General features: G+C 34.8%; 1 protein-coding gene across 1 annotated transcript in view; it reads left to right on the forward strand.

Annotated features, from left to right (window-relative positions):
- Positions 1-27945, forward strand: part of ADAM18 (ADAM metallopeptidase domain 18) — a 146156-nt gene that overhangs the window by 108112 nt on the left and 10099 nt on the right. The window contains 2 exon segments of the mRNA XM_015076048.3: positions 18299-18413; positions 26801-26960. Coding sequence (XP_014931534.2) covers positions 18299-18413; positions 26801-26960 — 275 coding nt within the window.

The following is a 27945-nucleotide window of genomic DNA, read 5'->3' on the forward strand; positions in this document are numbered from 1 at the left end:
TCAGCACTCCTGTATCCCTTGGGTAAATTCCTAGCAGTGCTACTGCTGGGTCATAGGGTAGGTCTATTTTTAATTTTTTGAGGAACCACCACACTGTTTTCCAGAGCGGCTGCACCAATTTGCATTCCCACCAACAGTAAGAAAGGGTTCCCATTTCTCCACATCCTCTCCAGCATCTATAGTCTCCTGACTAGTTCATTTTGGCCACTCTGACTGGCGTGAGGCGGTATCTGAGTGTGGTTTTGATTTATATTTCCCTGATGAGGAGCTACGTTGAGCATCTTTTCATGTGCCTGTTGGCCATCCGGATGTCTTCTTTAGAGAAGTGTCTATTCATGTTTTCTGCCCATTTCTTCACTGGGTTATTTGTTTTTCAGGTGTGGAGTTTGGTGAGCTCTTTATAGATTTTGGATACTAGCCCTTTGTCTGATATGTCATTTGCAAATATCTTTTCCCATTCCATTGGTTGCCTTTTAGTTTTGTTGGTTGTTTCCTTTGCCGTGCAGAAGCTTTTTATCTTCATAAGGTCCCAATAGTTCATTTTTGCTTTTAATTCCCTTGCCTTTGGGGATGTGTCAAGTAAGAAATTGCTATGGCTGAGGTCAGAGAGGTCTTTTCCTGCTTTCTCCTCTAGGGTTTTGATGGTTTCCTGTCTCACATTCAGGTCCTTTATCCATTTTGAGTTTATTTTTGTAAATGGTGTGAGAAAGTGGTCTAGTTTCAATCTTCTGCATGTTGCTGTCCAGTTCTCCCAGCACCATTTGTTAAAGAGACTGTCTTTTTTCCATTGGATGTTCTTTCCTGCTTTGTCAAAGATAAGTTGGCCATATGTTTGTGGGTCTAGTTCTGGGGTTTCTATTCTACTGCATTGGCCTATGTGTCTGTTTTTGGGCCAATACCATGCTGTCTTAATGATTACACCTTTGTAGTAGAGGCTAAAGTCGGGGATTGTGATGCCTCCTGCTTTGGTCTTCTTCAAAATTACTTTGGCTACTCGGGGCCTTTTGTGGTTCCATATGAATTTTAGGATTGCTTGTTCTAGCTTCGAGAAGAATGCTGGTGCAATTTTGATTGGGATTGCATTGAATGTGTAGATAGCTTTGGGTAGTATTGACATTTTGACAATATTTATTCTTCCAATCCATGAGCAGGGAATGTTTTTACATTTCTTTATATCTTCTTCAATTTCCTTCATAAGCTTCCTATAGTTTTCAGCAAACAGATCTTGTACATCTTTGGTTACATTTATCCCTAGGTATTTTATGCTTCTAGGTGCAGTTGTGAATGGGATCAGTTTCTTTATTTGTCTTTCTGTTGCTTCATTATTAGTGTATAAGAATGCAACTGATTTCTGTACATTGATTTTGTATCCTGCAACTTTGCTAAATTCATGTATCAGTTCTAGCAGACTTTTGGTGGAGTCTATCGGGTTTTCCATGTATACTATCATGTCATCTGCAAAAAGTGAAAGCTTGACTTCATCTTTGCCAGTTTTGATGCCTTTGATTTCCTTTTGTTGTCTGATTGCTGATGCTAGAACTTCCAACACTATGTTAAACAACAACGGTGAAAGTGGACATCCCTGTCGTGTTCCTGATCTCAGGGAAAAGGCTCTCAGTTTTTCCCCATTGAGGATGATGTTAGCTGTGGGCTTTTCATAAATGGCTTTTATGATCTTTAAGTATCATCCTTCTATCCCGACTTTCTCGTGGATTTTTATTAAGAAAGTGTGCTGGATTTTGTCAAAGGCCTTTTCTGCATCGATTGACAGGATCATATGGTTCTTATCTTTTCTTTTATAATTTGATGTATCACATCGATTGATTTGCGAATGTCGAACCAGCCCTGCATCCCAGGAATGAATCCCACTTGATCATGGTGAATGATTCTTTTTTATGCTGTTGAATTCGATTTGCTAATATCTTATTGAGAATTTTTGCATCTATATTCATCAGGGATATTGGCCTGTAGTTGTCTTTTTTTACTGGGTCTCTGGTTTAGGAATCAAAGTAACACTGGCTTCATAGAATGAGTCTGGAAGTTTCCTTCCCTTTCTAGTTTTTGGAATAGCTTAAGAAGGATAGGTATTGTCTCTGCTTTAAACGTCTGGTAGAACTCCCCTGGGAAGCCATCTGGTCCTGGACCCTTATTTGTTGGGAGATTTTTGATGACTGATTCAATTTCTTCACTGGTTATGGGTCTGTTCAAGCTTTCTATTTCCTCCTGATTGAGTTTTAGAAGCGTGTGGGTGTTTAGGAGTTTGTCCATTCTTCCAGGTTGTCCAATTTGTTGACATATAATTTTTCATAGTATTCCCTGATAATTGCTTGTATCTCTGAAGGATTGGTTGTAATAATTCCAATTTCATTCGTGATTTTACCTATTTGGGTCATCTCCCTTTTCTTTTTGAGAAGCCTGGCTAGAGGTTTATCAATTTTGTTTATTTTTTCAAGAAACCAACTCTTGGTTTCATTGATCTGCTCTACAGTTTTTTTAGATTCTATATTGTTTATTTCTGCTCTGATCTTTATTATTTCTCTTCATCTGCTGGGTTTAGGCTGTCTTTGCTGTTCTGCTTCTATTTCCTTTGGTGTGCTGTTAGATTTTGTATTTGGGATTTTTCTTGTTTCTTGAGATAGGCCTGGATTGCAATGTATTTTTTTCTCAGGACTGCCTTCACTGCATCCCAAAGCATTTGGATTGTTGTATTTTCATTTTCGTTTGTTTCCATATATTTTTTAATTTCTTCTCTAAGAGCCTGGTTGACCCATTCATTCTTTAGTAGGGTGTTCTTTAACCTCATGTTTTGGAGGTTGCTGAGATCTTTTCCTGTGGTTGATTTCAAGCTTCATAGCATTGTGGTCTGAAAGTATGCATGGTATGATCTCAATTCTTGTATACTTATGAAGGTCTGTTTTGTGACCCAGTATGTGATCTATCTTGGAGAATGTTCCATGTGCACTCGAGAAGAAAGTATAGTCTGTTGCTTTGGGATGCAGAGTTCTAAATATATCTGTCAAGTCCATCTGATCCAATGTATCATTCAGGGCCCTTGTTTCTTTATTGACTGTGTGTCTAGATAATCTATACATTTCTGTAAGTGGAGTGTTAAAGTCCCCTGCAATTACCACATTCTTATCAATAAGGTTGCTTATGTTTGTGATTGTTTTATATATTTGCAGGCTCCTGTATTTGGTGCATACACATTTATAATTGTTAGCACTTCCTGGTGGATAGACCCTGTAATTATTATATAATGCCCTTCTTCATCTCTTGTTACAGCCTTTAATTTAAAGTCGAGTTTGTGTGATATAAGTATGGCAACTCCAGCTTTCTTTTGACTTCCAGTAGCCTGATAGATAGTTCTCCATCCCCTCACTTTCAATCTGAAGGTGTCCTCAGATCTAAAATGAGTCTCTTGTAGACAGCAAATAGATGGGTCTTGTTTTTTTATTCATTCTGATACCCTATTTCTTTCGGTTGGCACATTTAGTCCATTTACATTCAGTGTTATTATAGAAAGATATGGGTTTAGAGTCATTGTGATGTCTGTAGGTTTCATCCTTGTAGCGATATCTCTGGTACTTTGTCTCACAGGATCCCCCTTAGGATCTCTTGTAGGGCTGGTTTAGTGGTGACGAATTCCTTCAGTTTTTGTTTGTTTGGGAAGACCTTTATCTCTCCTTCTATTCTAAATGACAGACTTGCTGGATACAGGATTCTTGTCTGCATATTTTTTCTGTTCATCACATGGAAGATTTCCTGCCATTCGTTTCTGGCCTGCCAAGTTTCAGTAGAGAGATTGGTCACGAGTCTTATAGGTCTCCCTTTATATGTTAGAGCATGTTTATCCCTAGCTGCTTTCAGAATTTTCTCTTTATCCCTGTATTTTGCCAGTTTCACTATGATATGTCATGCAGAAGATCGTTTCAAATTACATCTGAAGGGAGTTCTCTGTGCCTCTTGGATTTCAATGCCTTTTTCCTTCCCCAGTTCAGGGAAGTTCTCAGCTATTATTTCTTCAAGTACACCTTCAGCACCTTTCCCTCTCTCTTCCTCCTCTGTAACACCAATTATGTGTAGATTATTTCTCTTTAGTGCATCACTTAGTTCTCTAATTTTCCCCTGATACTCCTGGATTTTTTTATCTTTTTCTCAGCTTCCTCTTTTTCCATAATTTTATATTCTAGTTCCCCTATTCTCTCCTCTGCCTCTTCACTCTGAGCCGTGGTCATTTCCATTTTATTTTGCAGCTCGTTTATAGCATTTATAGCTCCTCCTCACTGTTCCTTAGTCCCTTGATCTCTGCAGCAGTAGATTCTCTGCTGTCCTCTATACTGTTTTCAAGCCCAGTGATTAATTTTATGACTATTATTCTAAATTCACTTTCTGTTATATTGTTTAAATCATTTTTGATCCGTTCATTAGCTGTCGTTATTTCCTGGAGATTCTTTTGAGGGGAATTCTTCCGTTTCGTCATTTTGGATAGTCTCTGGAGTGGTGTGGAACTACAGGGCACTTCCCCTGTGCTGTATTGAATTACTTGCGTTTGTGGGTGGGGCCGCAGTCAGACCTGATGTCTGCCCCCAGCCCACCACTGGGGCCACAGTCAGACTGGTGTGTGCTTTCTCTTTCCCTCTCCTAGGGGCAGGATTCACTGTGGGGTGGCATGGCCTGTCTGGGCTACTTGCACACTGCCAGGCTTGTGGTGCTGGGGATCTGGCTGGCATATTAGCTGGGGTGGATTGGCAAGGTGCATGGGGGCGGGAGGGGCAGGCTCTGCTCTGTATACTTTGGTGATCCACTTCTGGAGGGGCCCTGTGGCAGCGGGAGGGAGTCAGACCCGCCACTGGAGGGATGGATCTGCAGAAGCACAGCGTTGGGTGTTTGCCTGGTGCAAGCTAGTTCCCTGACAGGAACTGGTCCCTTGGGATTTTGGCTGGGGGAGGGGCGAGGGAGATGGTGCTGGCGAGCGCCTTTGTTCCCCGCCAAGCTGAGCTCTGTCCTCCGGGGTTCGATAACTCTCCCTCCCATTGTCCTTCAGCCCTCCAGTTCTCCGAGCAGAGCTGTTAACTTATAACCTTCCAGATGTTAAATCCCGCTTGCTGTCCCAACACACTCCGCCCAGCCCCTTCTCTTTTGCAAGCCAGACTCGGGGTCTCTGCTTGTCTGATGGGCTGCCCCTCCCCCCGGCTCCCTCCCGCCAGTCCGTGTAGCGAGCACCGCCTCTCCTCCTTTCCTACGCTCTCCGTGGGCCTCTCGTCTGTGCTTGGCTCCAGAGAATCTGTTCTGCTTGTCTTCTGCTGGTTTTCTGGTTTATTTAGGCAGGTGTAGGCGGAATCTAAGTGATCAGCAGGACACGGTGAGCCCAGCGTCCTCCTATGCAGCCATCTTCCCAACCCTCCCTCCTGTTCTTTTTTCATTTATAATATACTTTTTAAAAAAATTAATAAGAATATTTTTAAGAGCAGGTTTAGGTTCACAGAAAACCTGAGGGAAAAATATAGAACTTTCCCATATGTCTCTTTCCCTGACATAAGTATAGACTCCTGCATCAAAAGTGTACATTTGTTACAATTGCCGAACTTACACTGGTACATCATAATTACCCAAACTACTGAGAGTTTACATTAGGGTTCATTGTTTGTGTTGTATATTTTATGGTTTTGGACAAATGTAAAATGACATGAATCCATTATTATAATACACATTATAATAATAATTTTCACTGGCTTAAAAAATCCTCTGTGTGCCTCTTCTCTCCCCCAGCCCCAACCTATGGCAGGCACTGATTTTGTTACTGTCTCCATAGATTCGCCTCTTCCAGAATGTTATATAGTTAGTATATAGCCTTTTCTAGAATCTTATATAGTTACATAGTATATATAGTTATATAGTTATAAAGCCTTTTCAAAGTGACTTCTTTCACTTAGTAACACATACACCTAAGATTTCTTCATGTCTGGATATGAGTTTATTTATTCATCTCTGAAAGACATATTGTTTGCTTCCAAAATTTTGCAATTATGAATATAATTACTTAAATACCCATGTACAGGTTTTTGTGTAAAGATAATTTTTCAACTCTTTTGAGTATATACTTCTGTTTCAATTAATCTCCCTAGCAATTTATAATTTTATTACTCTGAAAAGTAATAATCTACATATGAATATCAACAAGTTAAGAAAAGTCAGCAGATTATATTGAAAATATTAGTTATTGATTGACTGTAAGTGGTGGGCATTCCTGAATCTGGTCTCTGTTGTTAAAGACAAAGTTTTCAGTATTCAATTCCATGTCTTTCTTTCATATGACATGCTTTTGAAGTATCTAAAAATTTATCTCCAAATCCAGGGTCATGGAGATTTTCTCCAATTTTATCCTCTAGAAGTTTAACCGTTTTGTATTTTACATGTAGATCTATGATCCATTTGAGCTAATTTTTATAAAAGATTAACTAAGTACTTAGTAACTTAGTTAAGTAAATTAATAATAAGTACTAACTTTTTGCATGTGAATATCCAGCACCATTTGCTGAAAGATGATTTTTTCTCCATTGAACTACCTGCCTTTGTTCCATTATCAAAGATCAGTTGATTATATTTATGTGGGTTTAATTCTATCTTCTCTATTTAATTCCATTAATTTGTTTTGATTATTGTAGCCTTAAAAAATGTATACATGTCAAGTAGTTAAATGGTTCTTCTTTATTCTTCAGCATTATGTTGGCTATTCTGGGTCTTTTGCTTCTCCATATAAACATTAGTTTGCCAAATAAGTTATCAATAACCAGAAAATAACCAACTAGAATTTTTCTTGGGAATGTATCGAATGTATAGATCAAGTGTGGAAGATCTAACATCTCGAAAACATTGAATGTTCATATCCATGTACATGGAATATGCCTCCATTTTTATACATCTTTGAGTTTGTTACATTAGACTTTTGCAGTTTTCATAATACAGGTCTTGAAAATTTGAAACCAATTATTTCTGGTGCTAATATAAATGGCATTGTTTTTAATTTCAAATGCCAATTGTTTATTGTTATATATAAGTACACAATTGACTTTTATATATTAAACTTTCATTATGCTACCTTACATAATCACTTATTGGTTCATATATCTCTTTTTGTCGATTCTTTGGGATAATTTACACAATCATCTCATCTGAGAAGAAAAAATTGTATTTATTTCTTCCCCAATTTTATATCTTTTATTTCCTGTTCTTATTTCCTGTTCTTAAGGTTTTATATTTAAAATCTTTAGGTATGAATAAAGTCATATGTTTTATGACTAAAACCATTAGGTACCATAAATTTTTATGACTAAAACCATTAGGTATGACTTTAAGTATAATGTTGAAAGAGAAAAGTAGTAAGACTAAACATCCTTGCCTTGTTCCTGATCTTAGCAGGAAAGCTTCTAGCTATATTCTCACTATTTTTTCTTATATTTCTTCAATGTAGTAGGCTATATTAATGTGAAATTCTAAATAAGGTAGAGCAATTTCCTATCTGTATATTTAAAAATGAATTCAAACCTTAGAGAAAGTCACATTCAAATAAGCTTATCTAAATTACAAATAATAAAAAACATTTACTTCCTGAAAAACAATAAAGGAGATGCAATTTATAAACCTAGGGAACACTAATAATATTCCTTTTTCCTATTCTTCATAATTTTCTTTCATATTATTTTACATTGGAGCCTCTCATCTGTGACCCTCCACCCTCAACACACAAGTGAAATCTCACAAAATAAGTTCTTTTTTTTCTCTGAACCCCATGGCTTACTCTCTTCTTCCCACTTGCTCTTTTTTCCTCTTTCTCCCTCAACTTTGTCTCTTGTTTTACTCTATTTCAATTTATTTTTTTCTTAGGTTTTCCCCTAGTCTGTTATGTATTCTTATGTATGCCTTTTTTTTTATTGAGGTACAATCCAGGTGTATAATTTAGTGATTTCATATTTGTATGCATTGTAAAGTGATCACCACAATAATTCTAGTTAACATACATGATCATACATAATTACAATTTTTTTCTTGTGCTGAGGACTTTCAAGATCTGCTCTCTTGGTAACTTTCAAATATTCAATACAATATTATTAACTATATTCATCATATTTACATCACATCTCCATAATTTATTTATATTATAACTGGGGACTTTACCTTTGACAACCTTTACTCATTTCACCCATCATCCACCCTCCCCCCACCTGTGGCAACTACCAATCTGTTTCTGTATTTATATGTTTGTTTTTAAAAATTCTATCTATGTTGGGATGAGCACGGGGTGTTGTATGGAAACCAATTTGACAATAAATTTCATATTAAAATTAAAAAAATAAAAAATAAACATCTGTATTAAGACAAAAAATAAAATAAAAAATAAAAATTCTATCTATAAGTGAGATCATTTAGTATTTGCCTTCTAGTCTCTAATTTATTTTACTTTGCATAATGCCCTCAAGGTCCATCCATGTTGCCACAAATGGCAATATTTCATTGTTTTTATGGCTGATAGTATTCATATATATATAACATCTTTTTTTTAATATGAAATTTATTGTCAAATTGGTTTCCACAACACCCAGTACTCATCCCAACAGGTGCCCTCCTCAATGCCCATCACCCACCCACTCCTCTCTCCCTCCCACCCCCCATCAACCCTTAGCTTATTCTCAGTTTTTAAGAGTCTCTTATGGTTTGCCTCCCTCCCTCTCTAACATTTTTTTCCTTCCCCTCCCCTACAGTCTTCTGTTATGTTTCTCAGGATCCACATAAGAGGGAAAAATATGGTATCTGTCTTTGCATGACTTATTTCAATTAGCATAACACTCTCCAGTTCCTTCCACGTTGCTACAATAGGCCACATTTCATTCTTTCTCATTGCCACGTAATATTCCATTGTGTATATAAACCACAATTTCTTTATCCATTCATCAGTTGATGGACATTTAGGCTCTTTCCATAATTTGGCTATTGTTGAAAGTGCTGCTATAAACATTGGGGTACAAGTGCCCCTTTGTATCAGCACTCCTGTATCCCTTGGGTAAATTCCTAGCAGTGCTACTGCTGGGTCATAGGGTAGATCTATTTTTAATTTTTTGAGGAACCTCCACACTGTTTTCCAGATGCTGGTGAAGATATAAAACATCTTTTTATCCATTCATTCATAGATGAGCACTTCGGTTGTTTCCATATTTTGACTATTAAAAAAATGCTATAATTAACATCTTTAAAAATTAGTGATTTGGTTTCTTTGGATACATATGAAGAAGTGGAAGTACTGGATCATATGGTATTCCTATTTTTAATTTTTTGAAGAACATCCACACTGTTTTCCACAGTAGTTACACCAATTTGCATTCCCACCAACATGAGGGTTCCCTATTCTCCTCTTCCTCACCAACACTTGTTATTTCACATATTTTTGATAATAACCATTCTAGCATGTGTGGGTAATATATCATTGTGGTTTTGATTTGTATTTCTCTTATGATCAGTAATATTGGGCATCTTTTCAGGTACATATTGGCTATATGTAGGTCTTCTGTTTCTCATTATTAAGTATGATGTTATCTGTGCATTTTTGTAGATTTTCCTTGTATTGAGAAATTTCCCCGTTTCTTACTGGATTGGTGATTTTCAATCATATATTGTATATGTTTAGTCAAGTCCTTTTTTCTGAATCTATTGATATATAATCATATGACTTTTCTTTTTAGCCTAATGGTGTGATAGTTTACAGTCATTGATCTTCAAATGATAACCTCACCTGTATACCAAGAATAAAATCCATTTTATTGTGATATATTATTCTTTTATAATTTGATTTGCTAATATTTTTGAGAATTTTTGCATTTTTGCTAATGAGTGATATTGGTCTGTAGTTTTTTCTTATAATGTCTTTGGTTTTGGTATTGTGATAATGCTGACCTCAGAATGAGTTTGCAAATGTTCCTTCTGCCTCATTTTGTGGAAGAGGTTGTAAATAATTGATATAATTTCTTTCTTAAAAGTTTGGTCAAATTCATGAAAGAAAGGGTGCCGGGTGGCTCAGTTAGTTAAGTGTCTGACTCTTGGTTTTGGTTCAGGTCATGATCTCATGGTTCCTTTGTTCTGGCCCCACTTGGGTTCTTTCTCTCTCTCTCTCTCTCTCTCTCTCTCTCTCTCTCTTTCTGCCCTTCCCCTGCTCACGCTCTCTATCTCAAATAAGTAAATAAATAAACTTTGTAAAAAAAAAGAATAAGAAAAATACAATATTTTATTTTACCTTCCTTTATTCCTTCTCTTTTACTCTTTCTTCTGTACATATGTCTCAGTTTCTAATCTACATCAGTCCTTTCTGAAGCATTTCTTGCAAAGCAGATATATTTGTGACAAATTTTCTGAAATTTTTTTGTTTAAGGAAGTCTTTATTTTTCCTTCTTTTTTGAAGTATAATTTTAATGGATACACATTCAAGGTGGCTGTTTGGTTTTTTTCAGCATTTAAATATTTCACTCCCTTCTCTTATTGCTTTCAATGATTTCTGAAGAAAAGTACAACATAATTATCATCCTTGCTCTTCTGTAGATAAAGTTTTTTTATTTTCTAGATTCTTTCAAGATATTCTCTTCATTTTTTTATATTTTCTGCAGTTTGAATGTTATTTCCACATACATTTTTAAAATGTTTGCCTTGCCTGACATTCTCTGAAGTTTATGTATAGGACCTTTGGGGAAATTGTGTCAATATTGTTTCAAATAGTTTTCTGTCCCTTTCTTTTTTTCTCCTTCTGGTATTCCTATGACATGTATATATTTTTTAATTGTCCCACAGTTCTTGGATATTCTGTTGTATCTTTTTATTATTTTTTCTCTTTGCACTTAAGTTTTGGAATTTTTTTATTGACATTTTCTCAAGCTCACTGATTATTTCTTTGGTTGTATACAGATGAGCCCATCAAAGGAATTCATGTCTTCTATATAGTGCTTTAGATTTCTATTATTTAAAATATTTTTTTTTAGAATTTCTATCTCACTGCTTATATTACCCATCTGTTCTTTTATGTTGTCTACTTTCCCTAAGCACATTAATCCTGGCTGCTTTAGATCCTTGGTCTGATACTTCCAACATCTTTGGCATATGTGTCTGGTCTAGACCTTTCTCTGTCTCTTCAAATTGTGATTTTTTTAGCATGGCATGTAACTTATTATTGACAATCAGACATGATGTACTGATTAAAAAGAACTAACCTCCAACAAAAAAGTTCTTCTATGACAATATATGAGAAAATCTTGGAAAGTAATGACACTCTGATATGTGGGAAGTGGCTGTCTGAATTGATATCCCCCCCAAAATCTCAAATCTCCAGATTCATCTGAACCTACAGAAATGGTTCATTTATTTCTGTCAAGGGATGAAATTCCCTGCTTGCTAGAAGATTATACAGAGGTCTGGCACTTGCAAATTAACATATGCCCCCTAAAATTTTCTTCCACTTTTCTTTCTGCCACTATACCAATAATAAGAATTACAGTATAATTTGACTGGAGATGTTCTGGGCCTGATAAGGAACAAAAACAATTATACTCCAAAGGAAATGCAAGACTTGCCCCAATAGGGGCAAGAACAGTAGTCATGAACTGAATTCTGAGTTTGTTTTATGAAAGAACTAGAATATAAAGTTGACCTAGAGAATGTTTATTGATTTGAAGGACCTTTATAAAGACACTGACAAAATCCTCAATAGTTGTAGCATGTACACTTCTATGATGTCTCTTAGAACCATGGGGGAAAAATGGCTCATACCACATGAATACAAATGCCAGAATATTTATGGTAGAAGAAGAGATTATAAGCCTCAGATAAATGGGCATGCTAATTGGATATACTATATAAGGCCTAACCCTAAAAATGGCAGTGCATCACGTGAAGGTCCATAGGATATATCATTTATTTACTTAGTTTTACTTAATTAAAAATGCACTAGAAATGGTTAGGAATTTAGTGTAGTCTATGCTCATGGTAGGAGATACTATTACAGATCTGGGTTCATTGATACCCATGGGGATGACAGAACCATGAGACAATAGAAGTCAATAATGATCAGAAATTATCATAATTAATGGCAAGATACTAGGGCAAACCAGAGGGGCCTGGTCCTCAGAGAATTATGGAAACCTTTCTTGTTGGGGAAAAAATATGCAGCCAAAACAAGTACTTTTCAATCTATCCAATGAATTGTAATTAACAAAGGATAATCAGGAAGCTGAAAGCAGTTGTCCCAATAAAATGTCACAATTTCTTGCCACATTTCTGGAACTGAGCAAGGTTTTTGACCATGAATCACTAACTAAAGAAGCAGCAGCATCTTAAATACGAAGTTCTCAACAGGATCAAAACAATATAGTTATGTGATGATGATTCTTCCTGTTCTTGACAAGAACTATGGCCATTTCTTCATGTAACTATATTTTGAAGTAAATGTTCTCCAAACATTTTGAGAACTGTTGGACACAAGGTCCAAACTGATACAAATACTCATAAACCTGAAGACTCATCACTTTCCCTTTTTTAGGACATGGACATATAGGGATCAGATAATAAATGGAATTCTTTCCTAGGATATATTGGGTCTTAGGACTCACCCAGTGGCTATTTCCCCCCTCCTTATGTGTATGTTTGGAATTTATATATATACTGCTTGGCAAAACTGCCACCTAGAACTTTTGATGTGTGGTGTCAAACTGTCTTATGGGTAAATACAAGTGGAGGCCTCTGAAACTTCCCTAGACGGATAAAATATAAAACCAAAAACAATATCACGTCCTGGTGTAAATGGCTTGGATTATTGTCACCTTTAAAATACAGCAGATATAAAGTTAGTGGCCCCACAATATCTCCATTTAAGTTACTACTCTAGTCTTTACAAAACCAGGCATATCTTGAAGGATGATAATAGGATCCTCAAACTCAAAAGTGTTGTATTTACATTTGCAGTAATTGTGCCAGATGTGTTGTTTTTACCAAAGATTAAGATATGGTATATGGTGTGTGGCTATTCATCAGACAAATCTGTTCCAGTTCATCTTTATTAGAAAAAAAATCATCTGATAGTTATCATATTCACATGGAGTGAATAACAATATACATTTTAGTTTTTCCCAGGACTAGGTTAATTTTCCCATCCTTTTTCAAGAGTAATCAAACAATATCTGTATTATTTGGACATCTGGAGAATATCACAGTGCTTATCTCTATCAATGATATCATGCTAATGGACCAGATAAGCAAAAATAGCTAGCACTTTGTAGGTATCTGTAAGACATATGTGCTCCAGAGGATGAAAACTAAATACTAAGGATATTCAGTGGCTTGTACATTAATAAATGATTAGGAGTCCAGTTGTTTATGTCATGTCAGGCCATCTCCTTTGAAGAAAAGGACATATTATTTTGTTTTACATTTTCCACTATTAAGATGGAAGTACGACAACTATTGGGTTTCCTCAGATTCTAGTAACAGCCTATTATATACCTGAAAATATTGTTGCAAGGCATATATCAAGTGATATGAAAGGCTAGCAGCTTTCTGTAGGGAAGATAGTAGGTGAGGTCCTTGAAGCTGACTCAGACTGGTAAATGCAAGCCCTATTGCTTCAGTCCTATTACCCAGATTAAATGGTATTAGTGCTTTCAGGGGTGGGGAAAGATGCTGAATTATACTTCTATGCTTTAATATAAGAATAACAATGTATACCCCAGGTTTTTGGAATGAAACCATGCCATTTCCAGTAGATAATTCTTCATTTTTGGAAAAATACCTGCTGGTGTATTATTACACTCTGAGAAAGAACTTCTGACCATGAAACAACAACTAATTGTTCTGCCAAGATTTCCAAGTCACAAATTTTGTAAAATCTGAAATAATGCATTCATTATAAGATTGAAGTGGTATATCTGGAATCAAGCAAGAGCCTAACCAAAGCAATGAAAGAATAAGTAGGCCAAACTCCCATATAATTCTCTGGTCTTGCATTGGTACTTCTCCCTAGTTTCACCTATGAATACATGAAAGATTCTCTATGACTAGCTGACAGATCAGCAATGCCAAAGCCTGATGTACAGATGGATGGCTTGGTGTGTGGGTACAAGTCAAAAATAAATAACGGCTTTCCTACAGCCACAGTGAGGAATGAGCTTAAAAGACTTTGGTGATGATAAATCTTCCCTATGGGTAGAAATTCTGGTAGTTCAGCTAATCATAATATTGTGTTGAAGAGAGAAAGAGATTGATGTTAAAATATAACTGACTTGTAGGCTATAGTAAATTCCTTGGCCAGCTAGTCAAAAGACAAAAAAAGAGAAAGATTGAAAAATCAGGGTTAAGGAGATCATGCGGATGAACATATGGGAGGAACCATAATTCATGACAATTTCATTTAGAATGTTAACTCTTACCAGAAGGATCAGCCACAAAAGTAAAAACAGACAAAATTATTTGACTGGTTAACATTTGCCAGTCTCCATTGCCCACCCAAATGCTGACACATTCACACAAACTAGTTATTGTGGCAGCTATGGACAAGCAGCTATGGAGATTATGCATGGGTTAAACAAGGTGGAATCCCATTTACCAAGGGTGATCTAGTTACTGCCACTGTTTAAAATCCAATCTGAAGCCTTGGTTGTCAATGCTGAGTCCCATTATGGAATCATAATGTCAACTCTTATAGAACTGCTTATTTCTCCTTTACATTCTATCAGTTTTTGCCTAATATATTTTGAAGGTCTGGTACTAAGTGTATAAATATTTATAATTGCTATATCTTTTTGCTGTATTAAATCTTTTTTAACATATCATATCATTCTTTGTCTTTTGTAAACTTTTTAAAGTCTATTGTGTCTGATATTAGTATAATGACCTCTGTTCTCTTTCAGTTACTTTTGCATGAAATATCTTTTCCATCCTTTCACTTTCAATTTATTTGTCTTTGGATCTAAATTAAGTCTCTTATAAACAGCATATAGTTAAATCATGTGTTTTTTTTAATCTGTTTTGCCAATTTATGTCTTTTTATTTAAAGTTTAATTTATTTACAGTTAAAGTAATTATGGATAAACAGTGACTTTGTTACTTTGCTGTTTATTTTTGATACACCTTATAGCTTTTTATTTATATTACTATATTCTTTTGTGTTCACTTGATTTTTTTGTACTGAAATGTTTAAATTCCATCCTCTTTTCCTTTCATGTATATTTGATAGCAGTTTCTTTGTGAAACTGCATTGGGGATACATTTAATGTACTAAAGTTATAAGACTCTCATTTGAATTTATACAAGTTTAACTTTAAGAACATACATAAACTTTGCTTCTTTATTGTACTGTTGTCACCCCTATTATTTGTTGATGTCACAAATTAAATCATTTTACTTTGGATCCCAAAACATAAACTAATAATTATTTTAAGCTCATTAGTCTCTTAAATTGTGTAGAAACAAAATGTGAAGCTACAATCCAAGATTATAATAATACTAGCTTCTAGACTAATAATTGTTTTTTTAATCTATTAGTTTCTTATCATGTAGAAACCAAAAGTAGAGTTACAATTTTTACAACAATTTCAGCTTTTAAAAATGCACATGTATTTACCTTTTTTGAGATCTTTATTTCTTCACATAGCTTTAAATTGTAATATACTGGCCTTTCAAATTACCCTGCCATACTTCTTTGACCATTTCTTGCAGGGCTGCTATGGTAATAATGAATTCCTTAGTATTTATTTGGGAATTATTTAAATTCTCCCTTACTTTTGAAGGACAGTTTTGCTAAATATAGGATTCTTGGTTGACAGGTTTTTTTTTTTTGTTGTTTTTCTATTAGCACTCTAAATATATCCGCCATTTGCCTGCTGGTTTCCAAATTTCTCATGAGAAAGCTGCTGATAGTCTTATTTAAGATCCCTTGTACGTGACAACTTACTTCCCTTCCTGCTTTCAAAATTTTCTCTTTGCCTTTGGCTTTTAAGTTTGATTATGATATGTACCAGAGTGAGTCTCTGAGTTCATTTTATTTGAAGTTTGTGAGCTTCTGGATATATTCACATTTTTCATTGAATTTGGGAAGTTTTCAGTAGTTATTTCTTCATATATTCTCTTTTTCTGAAATGCAAAAAGGAGTTCTTCAAGTTGACGAAAAGGACACTAACAACATGAAAACGTGTAAAAGTATAAAAGTCACTGTAAAAATTAAAATATATTCAAATTCAGAATACTGTAATATTGTAATGTTAGCATGTAAATCATTTTAAACTCTGGTATAAAAGTTAAGGGGTGCCTGGGTGGCTCAGTCGGTTAAGTGTTTGACTTCGGCTTAGGTCACAATCTCACAGTTTGTGAGTCTGAGACCCAGGTCAGTCTAGGAACTGACAGTTGGAAGCCTGGAGCCTGCTTTGGATTCCCTGTCTCCCTCTTTTTCTACCCCAACCCCCGTTTGTGCCCTCTCTCTCTTTTTTTTTAATTTTTTTAACGTTTATTTATTTTTGAGACAGAGAGAGACAGAGCATGAACGGGGGAGGGTCAGAGAGAGGGAGACACAGAATCCGAAACAGGTTCCAGGCTCTGAGCCGTCAGCACAGAGCCCGACGTGGGGCTCAAACTCACGGACGGCGAGATCATGACCTGAGCCAAAGTCGGCCGCTTAACCGACTGAACCACCCAGGCGCCCCGTGCCCTCTCTCTTTCAAAGATAAATAAACGAGCATTTAAAAAAATAAAAAATAAAAGTTAACAGACAAAAGTTTTGAAATTAACTAGATACAAAAATGTGTTAATACATCACATGAAATGATGGAGGTTGTGACATCAATTATACAAAATGTGGGGGAAGGAGAAATTAAAGTGTAGAATTATTTGTATAAGGTCAAATTTTGGTTGTTATCAGCTTAAAATAAACTATTATATCTATAAAATATTTTATGTAAGCTTCATCAGACTCACCTATAAAAAATTGTAGTAGACGCACAAAAGATAAAGACAAAGTAATCAAAGCATAAGAGTATTTTTTAAAAAATCAAGTTACAAAGAAGCACAGCGAGAGAAGGAAAACAGAACAAAGGAACCACCAGTAAACAAGGGGAACAAAGGCAATAGTAAATTCTTACTAACCCATAATTACTTTAAATATAAGTTTATTGCATTTTTATTAAAAAACAACATCAAATGATATACTGGGCAGTATACAGCAATTTACTTTACTTTTAAGGACACACATAGGTTGAATATTAAGGAATGGAAAGAGATTTTCCATGCAAATGGTAATCAAAAGACAGTAGTGTGGCTATACCTCTATCAGAGAAAATATGCCTTAAGTAAAAGATTGTCAAAAAAGACAAGAAAGTTATTATATAATGATAAAAGAGTCAAGTCATCAAAAAGTTACAAAAATTATAATAGAAATGCATCCAAATTCCAAAATCTTGAATATATAAATGAAATATTAACAAAACTGAAAGAAGAAATAGACCATGATACAGGAATAGGAAGGAAATACAGAAAATTCTTAGCAGTGGTGAGTGGAACTTAATTAGTGGGTGAAAACTCTTAGTTTTATGCATTTTAAGTATTTGAATTTCATAAAATTGTATTTACTTGTTTTACTTCAAAATGAAAATACTAAACTATTAAGTGTAAAAGCACAAATAACATATAAACTCCATAGATGTAAACTGTTAGAGGTGTGAGTTGATCATAAAGTTTTACTTGTTTTTCATTTTTAATATTTTTGCATCTATTTTATTTTATTTTGGAAAATATGTTCACTTAAAATGAAATGCAAACGGCTTATCATTAAAGTAAAATTTTGGAAAGATGACTAGGATAGGAAATTAAAATGGCCAAGTCAATTGTTGGTAATTTAATTGTCATATTTTGTATAGAAATTAAAGTGTAGAAATAGGAAATGTGAAAGTGGTGGCAGCAAATGTTTACAAAATAACTAAATGATATAATATTTTTGAAAAATTCTAAATTCACCCAATGTTGTGAATATGATGGCCATAATATATTGAATCTCATTTAATAAAAATGATTGGGGAAGGCAAAGCATGTATCAGAAAGTCAATATACCATTGAAGGTCGTAAGTAGTAATTTTGTCCTTGACCATTATGCTATCAAAATTTTCACTATTTTTTCCAACCTATTTCTCATACAGTATTAATAAACTTAGGAAAATTAATTTTATTCTTTTGAATGCATACGTAAGATATAAAAACTAACAAATTTCTATTTGTTTGTTTGTTTCAGATATGTAATAATTTGGGTAATTGTCATTGTTTTCCTGGCCATAGGCCTCCATATTGTGAATTCCAGATTGGTTCACCAGGGGGAAGTATTGATGATGGAAATGTTCAGAAATCTGGTGAGTAGAAATAAAACTTTTAAAACAAAAATAGATGTTGTTTTATTAAATAGTTAAAGAAATGTAATGCTGAGTCTAATCTTTCATGATCACCTGAGTAATTAAAAGGGCTATCTTGAATAGTGACTTTAATGAAATTAGTATTACACAATATTTGTAATATTTTCTCAGATACTCAGTTTTCAACATCTTAGTTAAATAAGTTAGAAGATAGTATTCAATTTTCAATAAATGCCATAGCAAGAATTCAAAACAAATTAAAATATGGAAGAATAAACACTACATAAAAGATTTGCATTTTATATTATTAAAAATTTTGTAGACTTAAAAAACAGCTATAGCATAGGGTGGTCATTCTGAATGAAATTTGGAAAATACATATGACAAAATATAAATGGAACTAATAATAAATCATACCTTGACTGATGAAGTAAATTTTTATATTTTCTCTTATTTGCATAAATTAAGGCAAGTGTCATATTTGTTGATTCAATCATTCATTCATTCATTATTCCCTATACAAACATGTTAAGTGTCTGGTAAGGCAATAGTATTGAGATCCACATTTCAGAAAGTCCAATCAAGCAACACCATGGAGAATGGATTTGATAATATGAGTCTGAATGAAACTATTCATTGGAAAACAATTACCTTAATTATAAGGACCTGAAATAAACAATAAAAGAGAAGATGAGTTGTTGCATTATCATGTTTTTATGAATAACAATGAATAAGGCATGATGGTCATTGTTATGGTCATTATATTTGGCACATGAAGAATGGGTAATGATAATATATCTACTTTGCAAAAATAATTGAAGGATGGACACAGCATGAAGATAATGTATTTAATTTTGTATAAATAGAGTTTGGGTTACATGTTAAAGAATCCATGTGAAAACATCTATGGGAATCCATGGGAATTTGATAATAACATTGCCAACTATCAGGGACTGATAACCCTTAATTTACAGTTATCTTATATTGAAAGTAATTTCTGGAAAGATAAAAATATGTACATTTTTATGTATGATGAGATAAGAGATTTGGATATAAATTCTGGATGCAACAGTAGAGACAATCTCTAAAATAATTGTTAATCCTTGAAAAAAAGATGACAAAAAGGAGTGGTCACAATGATTTATTTTTCTGGTCATGAAAGATTACTATAAAATTACATATTTTCATCAGGTAATAATATACAACTATGAATTTTGACATAAGGAAAACACATGAGATTCACCATTGTAGGTTAGTGAGATAATCAACCATTCCTGCAGGCATGTAATGGGTGGTTCAATGAAAATTAGAAAGAAAGAATGTACAGAAAAGATATTTGAAAAATTATGACCCCAAATTTCTGTACCAGGGTGAAAAAAGCTTACACTCAGATATAAGAAACTAAATGAACCTTAATAAGGATAAATGTAAAGAAATTTACACTTAAGACAATCATAATCAAACTTCTGAAAACCATTGGTAAAATAAATAAATAAATAAATAAATAAATAAATAGCTTGAGTTAGTCTTTTAATTATCCTATAGTATAGAGAGGAGATCAACAACACCTCTCTCTCCTCCAGAAGCAACTAAAAAGGTGGACAAAACCTGTCAAACCAACCATTTCAGTACTCTGTAAATCGGCCAAAAGCTAATAAAAAGTATTTATTCATGAAATCCACTTCAATTAACAAGAGTGTAAATTTGTGGTAATCCTTCCCTGAGGCTGTTCTTATTTCTTCAGTCCCAGCTCTGTCAACATGGTAATTTAACTAGGACACAGCAAGATGTGAAAACCATTAGCTTCCTCCCACCCAAGTATGTAGGAGGAAGAAAGGGATTACTTGATTCATTGGAGTATTGTCAACTACACTGGCAATCAGTTTATCAGGATAACATGGAGGACTTGCTGTACAGAGATAGCAGAACTTTTATGACAAGCAACAAACTAGGGAGTAACTATAAATTTAACAGGCCCAACACACTCACATGTCCATCAGTGTATCCTCAACTGATGGAGCCTGTGCACAACACAGAGGAGATTCAAGAGATACAGGTGGAAGGTAAAATACAAGCTAAGCTTGAAAATGACCTGAAGTTTGAATGAGTTCCCTAATGCACATAAAAATCTAGTAGCAGAAAGTTAAGACAAGTGTTTGCAAAGCAAACAAGCTTTGGCTGAAAACAAAACTGAAGACACAAGGATGGCCCAGACAAAGAAAATTAAAGAAATTTAAATAAAAAACAGCATAAACAAGAGCCATACATTGCAGACTAAAAAGCTGTAGCATATTTTGTTATATGTAAGTGATGGATCACTTGGTTCTACTCCTGAAACCAATACTACACTGTATATTAACTAATTTGGATTCAAATAAATAAATTAAAAAAGTGAAGTCTTAGCTAATACAGTAGGACAAGAAAAGGAAATAGGAATTATAAAAATTTTGAAGAAATAGTACTTTTTGTGTCCTCAGATGACATGATGGTCTATGTATAAAATCCCAAGTAATAAAAAAAAAACCTCCTAGAACTAATTAACATTTATAGCAAGGTTGCAAGATATAAAATTAATATATATACTGGGTGCCTGTGTGGCCCAGTCAGTTAAGTGTCCGACTCTTGGTTTCAACTCAGGTCACAATCTCATGGTTCATGAGTTTGAGCCCTATGTGGGGCTCTGTGCTGACAGCAGGGAGCCTGCTTGGTATTCCTTCTTCCTCTCTTTGTTTCTGCCCATTCCCCTCTTGCATACACACACGTGCTCTTTCTCCTCTCTCTCTCAAGATAAACTCTAAAAAAATTAAAATGTAAAATTAATGTACAAAAGTCAAATCACCTTAGTGGGCTGAATTGCATATTGTTTTCCTTGAAGTGATGGAAGAAGTAAACAATGGTAAAAGCCTCTATGTTTGGGTTTGGGGTTTCTTCTAACTCATAAGTAGTAGCCAATGGCCTGGCCTTAAGGTCAGAGTCCAAGGGCAATGGAAACTTGACCTATTAAAGGGATGCCTGTATGGGGGCATGGCCCTATGGAGATTTGAGGAGTGACTTAAAGTAGGACATGTTGATGCTCATCAGAATCCCCTTGCAAGTTCAGAAGGTGATTGAATTGATAATCAGATATTCCCATGTGATTCCTTGTGATGGCCACCTGGGTCCACAAAATAAAGGTATATAGGGATATTGCAGCAATGCAAAGATGGACTGAATTCAGACACATTCTTCTTGCAACCTCTGAGGCACGAAATGCCAATAAGAGCTCTTCTGTCTGTCACTAAAAGAGACAAAGACTGAAGATGGATATGTGGCAGGTTCCCTGGTGGGAAGGTCCTGATCATATCCAACAAGTGAGACTGATGCTGGTAGCCCTGGGAAGCTACACATGGGTCCTAACAGAGATAGACTCTGGCCTGGGGTTTGCTTGCTTGGTGGTAGATTCAAATGCTCAGAGTGCTATTAGGAAACAAAAACAAAAACAAAACCTGAAACAGAACTTTTTCACCAATTTGAATTGTTGACCATCACTTGTTTAGACCAAGAAACACATTTTACAGTCTATAATGTCAAAACTATGGGCAGAGAGATATTCTCCTCAGACTACTAGTTTGATAAAGAATTGGAAACATTGTCTAAAATGGAGGGAGATAAAAGCATGAGGTCTTACACACCTTCATGTGGGTATGCTCACATTCAACATGAGTGAGGCTAAAAAGAGTGCCCCCTCTTGGTAGATTTCTCTGTTTTTCTAGTGTATCCAAGTCTGCAAATACAAGGCAAGGAAGAAGCATAATTCCTAAGTAAGAAACCAAAACTATATGTTGTCTTTATATCAGAATTCTGAAAGGCCTTGATGGGGAAGAATGTACCTTTACCCCATCTGGCAAAATTTAGGCTAACCATAAATGCAACTATATTGCCTATGGGTAAAGATAGTCCACTAGTTCTGTACCTTTTTAATCTTAGCCTATGTGAACAAGAGTGAACTGAGGGGAAAGGACTTTCTAGATAGACTAGCATTGTTGCCTGCAAGCTAGATCAGCACAGTAACCAAGCTTAATGTACCTTCCAAAGCTGGAACAATTTGTGTGCAAATGGAAAGAAGGGGGAATAATTGTAAAGGATAGATGAATGAATAATTGGGTTATTTAATGACAGAAATCCAATATTACATTAACAGCTCAAAAGGGACTAAACCAGAGATGATACTGTCTTAGCTTGATGGTATTAGATGCCTGGAAGAACGAAGCCCCAGTCTAGATGCCACATAGGGCTATTACACAGAGAATTTGTCTCTAACAACATTCCAATATTTGGGCTCAGACCATCTCACTAATTCCTATCTAGCATGTTTAGTTAATATTGCTTGAAGGGCAGATTTATACCCTTCTGTTTTATAAAACCAAGTATGGGTTACATTCCCCTCAGATACAATGTTCATCTCCATAATAGCATCAGGTAAAAGAGATGCAACCATTTCACATAAAGTTTTTATGTATACCAATTTCATAATCTTATCAGCCCTCATATTTTTATGTTCTCCCAATCTATTTTAGCTCACATCAAGACTTCACCAATGTGTTTTTGGTACCACACTCCCTAGGGTTTCTGTATCAAGGAGTCTTGGAAATTTCTCCCCCTCATTTCCTGACCATTTTACCCATTCTTGTGAACAAGTCTTTGGGAGACATCCCTAGTGAGAAATCAAGCCGAGGAATTCAGGCCCTTTTGTCCATCTTTAACTCAATCAACCTGCTTAACCACTACCACAAGCACAAGTGATTTCTGGTCTTGTTTCTCATTGTAATCTCCACCTTAATGCTTTTTAAAATTTTCCAAACTGAGAAAAATATAATGAGCTTGTTCAGGAACTTCAATATTGGGGGACCAGCAGGAGGTCCCTTTTGTTTACCCCACCTCTGGTAGTGCGGTATTAAAACCTTCGTTTTGGAGCACCTGGGTGGCTCAGTCAGTAAAGTGATAGACTTTGGCTCAGTTCATGATCTCATAGCTCGTGAGTTCAAGTCCCACGGAGGGGTCTGTGCCATCAGTGCAGATCCCACTTTGGATTCTCTCTACCCCTCTCTCTTTTCCCATTCCCTGCTTGCATTCTCTCTTTCTCTCTCAAAAATAAACAAGCATTAAGAAAACACCTTTGTTTCAACCCCATCAATGTCTGTTTTATTCACCCCACTTATTAATTGCTATCTAAGGATTTCCACCATTCTGGGATCCATTTACAGTTGCACCAAATCCATAAAATGCCTAGGAATAAATCTAACCAAAAAGATGAAAAATCTATACACTGAAAACTATAGAAAGCTTATGAAAGAAATTGAAGAAGACACAAAAAAAAAATGGAAAAAGATTCCATGCTCCTGGATAGGAATAATAAATATTGTTAAAATGTCGATACTACCCAAAGCAATCTACATATTCAATGCAATCCCTATCAAAGTAACACCAGCATTCTTCACAGAGCTAGAACAAATAATCCTAAAATTTGTATGGGACCAGAAAAGACCCCGAATAGCCAAAGTGATCTCTAAAAAGAAAATCAAAGCAGGAGGCATGACAATCCCAGGCTTCAAGCTATACTACAAAGCTGTAATCATCAAGACAGTATGGTACTGGCACAAGAACAGACACTCAGATCAATGGAACAGAAAAGAGAACCCAGAAATGGACCCACAAACGTATGGCCAACTAATCTTTGACAAAGCAGGAAAGAATATCCAATGGCATAAAGACAGTCTCTTCAGCAAGTGGTGCTGGGAAAACTGGACAGCGACATGCAGAATAAACCTGGACCACTTTCTTACACCATACACAAAAATAAACTCAAAATAGATGAAAGACCTCAATGTAAGACAGGAAGCCATCAAAATCCTCAAGGAGAAAGCAGGCAAAAACCTCTTTGATCTTGACCGCACCAACTTCTTACTCAACACGTCTCCAGAGGCACAGGAAACAAAAGCAAAAATGAACTACTGGGACCTCATCAAAATGAAAAGCTTCTGCACAGTGAAGGAAACAATCAGAAAAACTAAAAGGCAACTGACAGAATGGGAGACGATATTTGCAAATGACATCAGATAAAGGGTTAGTATCCAAAATCTATAAAGAACTTATCCAACTTGACACCAAAAAAACAAATAATCAATCCAGTGAAGAAATGGGCAAAAGACATGAATAGACACTTCTCCAAAGAAGACATCCAGATGGCCAACGGACACATGAAAAAATGCTCAACATCACTCATCACCAGGGAAATACAAATCAAAACATCACCTTACACCTGTCAGAATGACTAATATTAACAACTCAGGCAACACCAGATGTTGGCGAGGATGCAGAGAAAGAGGATCTCTTTTGCATCGTTGGTGGGAATGCAAGCTGGTGCAGCCACTCTGGAAAACAGCATGGAGGTTCCTCAAAAAACTAAAAATAGAACTACCATATGACTCAGCAATTGCACTACTAGGCATTTATCCATGGGATAGAGATGTGCTGTGTCAAAGGGACACATGCACCCCAATGTTTATAGCAGCACTATCAACAATAGCCAAAGTATGGAAAGAGCCTAAATGTCCATTGATGGATGAATGGATAAAGCAAATGTGGTATATATATATATATATATATATATATATATATATATATATATATATAATGGAGTATTACTTGGCAATCAAAAAGAATGAAATCTTGTCATTTGAACTACATGGATGGAACTGGAGGGTATTATGCTAAGTGAAATTAGACAGTCAGAGAAAGACAAAAATCATATGACTTCACTCATACGAGGACTTTAAGAGACACAATAGATGAACATAAGGGAAGGGAAATAAAAATAATATAAAAACAGGGAGGGGGACAAAGCAGAAAAGACTCATAAATATGGAGAACAAACTGAGGATTACTGGAGCGGTTGTGGGAGGGGGGATGGGCTAAATAGGTAAGAGGCATTAATGAATCTACTCCTGAAATCATTGTTGCACTATATGCTAACTAATTTAGATGTAAATTTTTTTAAATAAAAAATTAAATTAAAAAAAAGAAAAAGTACATACAATATAATTCTATTCACATAGGTTTAAAATCTGTCAAAAATTGATTCATGTAGTATTTCTCTTTTAGAAGGATAATTACTGGAAAAAATCAGGTTGAGTGTTCTGAGGTAGTCATAATAACCTGAGCCCTGGATTTGGTGTTGACTATATGGTTGTGTTTAATTTAGAAAATTCTTTGAGCTGTATAATCATGGCATGCATCAATTTCTGTTTTTATGTTATACTCCAGTAAAAATTCACTAAATAATAATAGAAGAAATCAAGATACTTGTAAACTTTGGAAAGAAATATTGATTAGAAATTATTGAGGATTCTCTTGGATTCTGGCAGGATATGTTTTGAGATAGCTCTCCATCTATCAATTCATCCATGCATCACTCAATCACTCATTTGGTTAGTTTTTATTTTTACAAAAAAGGAGATCCTAAAATATATATTCTACTTGAGTTGTTCATTCCCTATATCATTGAATTTATCAAAGTCTATCTCATTCTTTTTAGTAGTGACACGGTATCACATTGTATGGATATCTCATCACTTAATTTAGCCCTTGTCCTGTTGATGGAACTTTTTGCGATTTCTCTTTTTCTATCACAAAACTGCTATAATAAAATTCTTTTATTTGCAACATTTATTATCTAGGTGAGTCTTTTTTCCCAAAAATTTTATTTAAATTCCAGTTAGTTAATATATAGTGTAATATTAATTCCAGGAGTAGAACTCAGTGGTTCATCAGTTACATATTACACCCAGGGCTTATCATAAAAAGTGCCTTCCTTAGTACCCATAGCCTATTGAGTCCATCCTCCACCCACCTCCTCCCATCAACCCTCACTTTCTTCTCTATTGTTAAAAGTTTCTCATGGTTTACTTCCCTCTCTCTCTCCTTTTTCACCTTCCCTTACGTTCATCTCTTTTGTTTCCTAAATTCCAGATATGAGTGAAATCATATGATATTTTTCTTTCTCTCACTGACTTATCCTTCCTAATTTTTAAATTAAATTCTATGACTGTATTACTTTTTAAAAAAATATTGATGTCATAAATATGCCAAATGTAGTAAGCAGTACTCAAAACATGTACACAGTTAACATAATAATTAAAAATATGCATAAAAGACAAGAAATCTGACAAAAGCTCCATCACTGTTTAGGGTTATGAACTTAAATGTCCTTTTATTTTCCCCATAAGAGTTTGCAATGTATTAAAATTTCAATCATTTACATAAATATTATACACAAAATAATTAAAGTGAAAGAAACATGTTTTTTTTAATATTCAGTGAATATCTACTGATTTCTATTTCATTTTTAGATATAATTTTTATTGAAGAAGGCTACAATGCACAGCAAAACAACTGGCTTATTCTGAGTTTCTACATTGTTCTTCCCTTTATCATAATTTTCACCATTATGATCATGAAACGAAATGAAATGAGAAAATCATGCAACAGACAAAATGCAGAATATGAAGGGTAAATATGACTATGCAAATAATTTATGATCTTAAATTGTACTGCTCATTGACCAGTGAAATAAATCCATTATATAATATTCTTAAGTTATATTCATTCCTTATATTCATTAGTTATATTCATTTCTAAGTATGCATTATTTTTAATCTAATGTAAAAGGCATTTTTATAATTTTGTTTTCAAATAGATTGTTTTTAGCATACTGCAGCAAGTCCAAATTTTGGCTGTTCTAGAACTGTTTTCCCAATGAATATTTACAGTATTTAGGTGTTGTGTTCAAACTTTCATTAATTCCTGAACCTCAAAATATTTCTCTTCAGTAGTTTCAAATCCTGTGAAAAAAATCCCTTCAGAAATCCTTAGAAATTAGATACCATTTCTTATTAATTTCTACATGCTATTCTTATTTTTGTCCTTCTTCTCTTCTGATGAAATTTATCACCAGTAAAACTATCCAGTTTTGGGTTTCTCAAAAATTTTAATTAATTAATGGTTTTTCTAGTGGATGACCTCTCCCTTGATGTCAGTGGTTAATTTAAGTCCCCTACTACAACTGTACCGCTCTATCTCCCTGTAGATCTGTTAATATTTGCTTTCTATATTTAGGTGCATATATCTTGTTTGGATTGACCCCTTTGTCATTATATAACGCCTTTCTTTGTCTTTATTACAGTCTTTGTTTTAAAGTCTCTTGTACATCCCAGCTTTCTTTCTTTTTTTTTCCTTTTTTGATTTATTTATTTAAATTCAAGTTAGTTAACATACATTATAGTATTGGTTTCAGGAGTAGAACCCAGTGATTTATCACTTAACATATAACACCCAGTGCTCATCTCCACAACTGCCCTCCTTAATGCTCCTCACCCATTTAGCCCATCCACCTATCCATCTCGCCTCAAGCAACCCTTAGTTCTCTGTCTTTAAGAGTCTGTTATGGTTTGCCTCCCTTTCTGTATGTGAGATAGGAGATGGTAATTGTGTCTAA

The sequence above is a fragment of the Acinonyx jubatus genome, chromosome B1, assembly GCF_027475565.1.
Source record: "Acinonyx jubatus isolate Ajub_Pintada_27869175 chromosome B1, VMU_Ajub_asm_v1.0, whole genome shotgun sequence".
Classification (NCBI taxonomy): Eukaryota; Metazoa; Chordata; class Mammalia; order Carnivora; family Felidae; genus Acinonyx; species Acinonyx jubatus.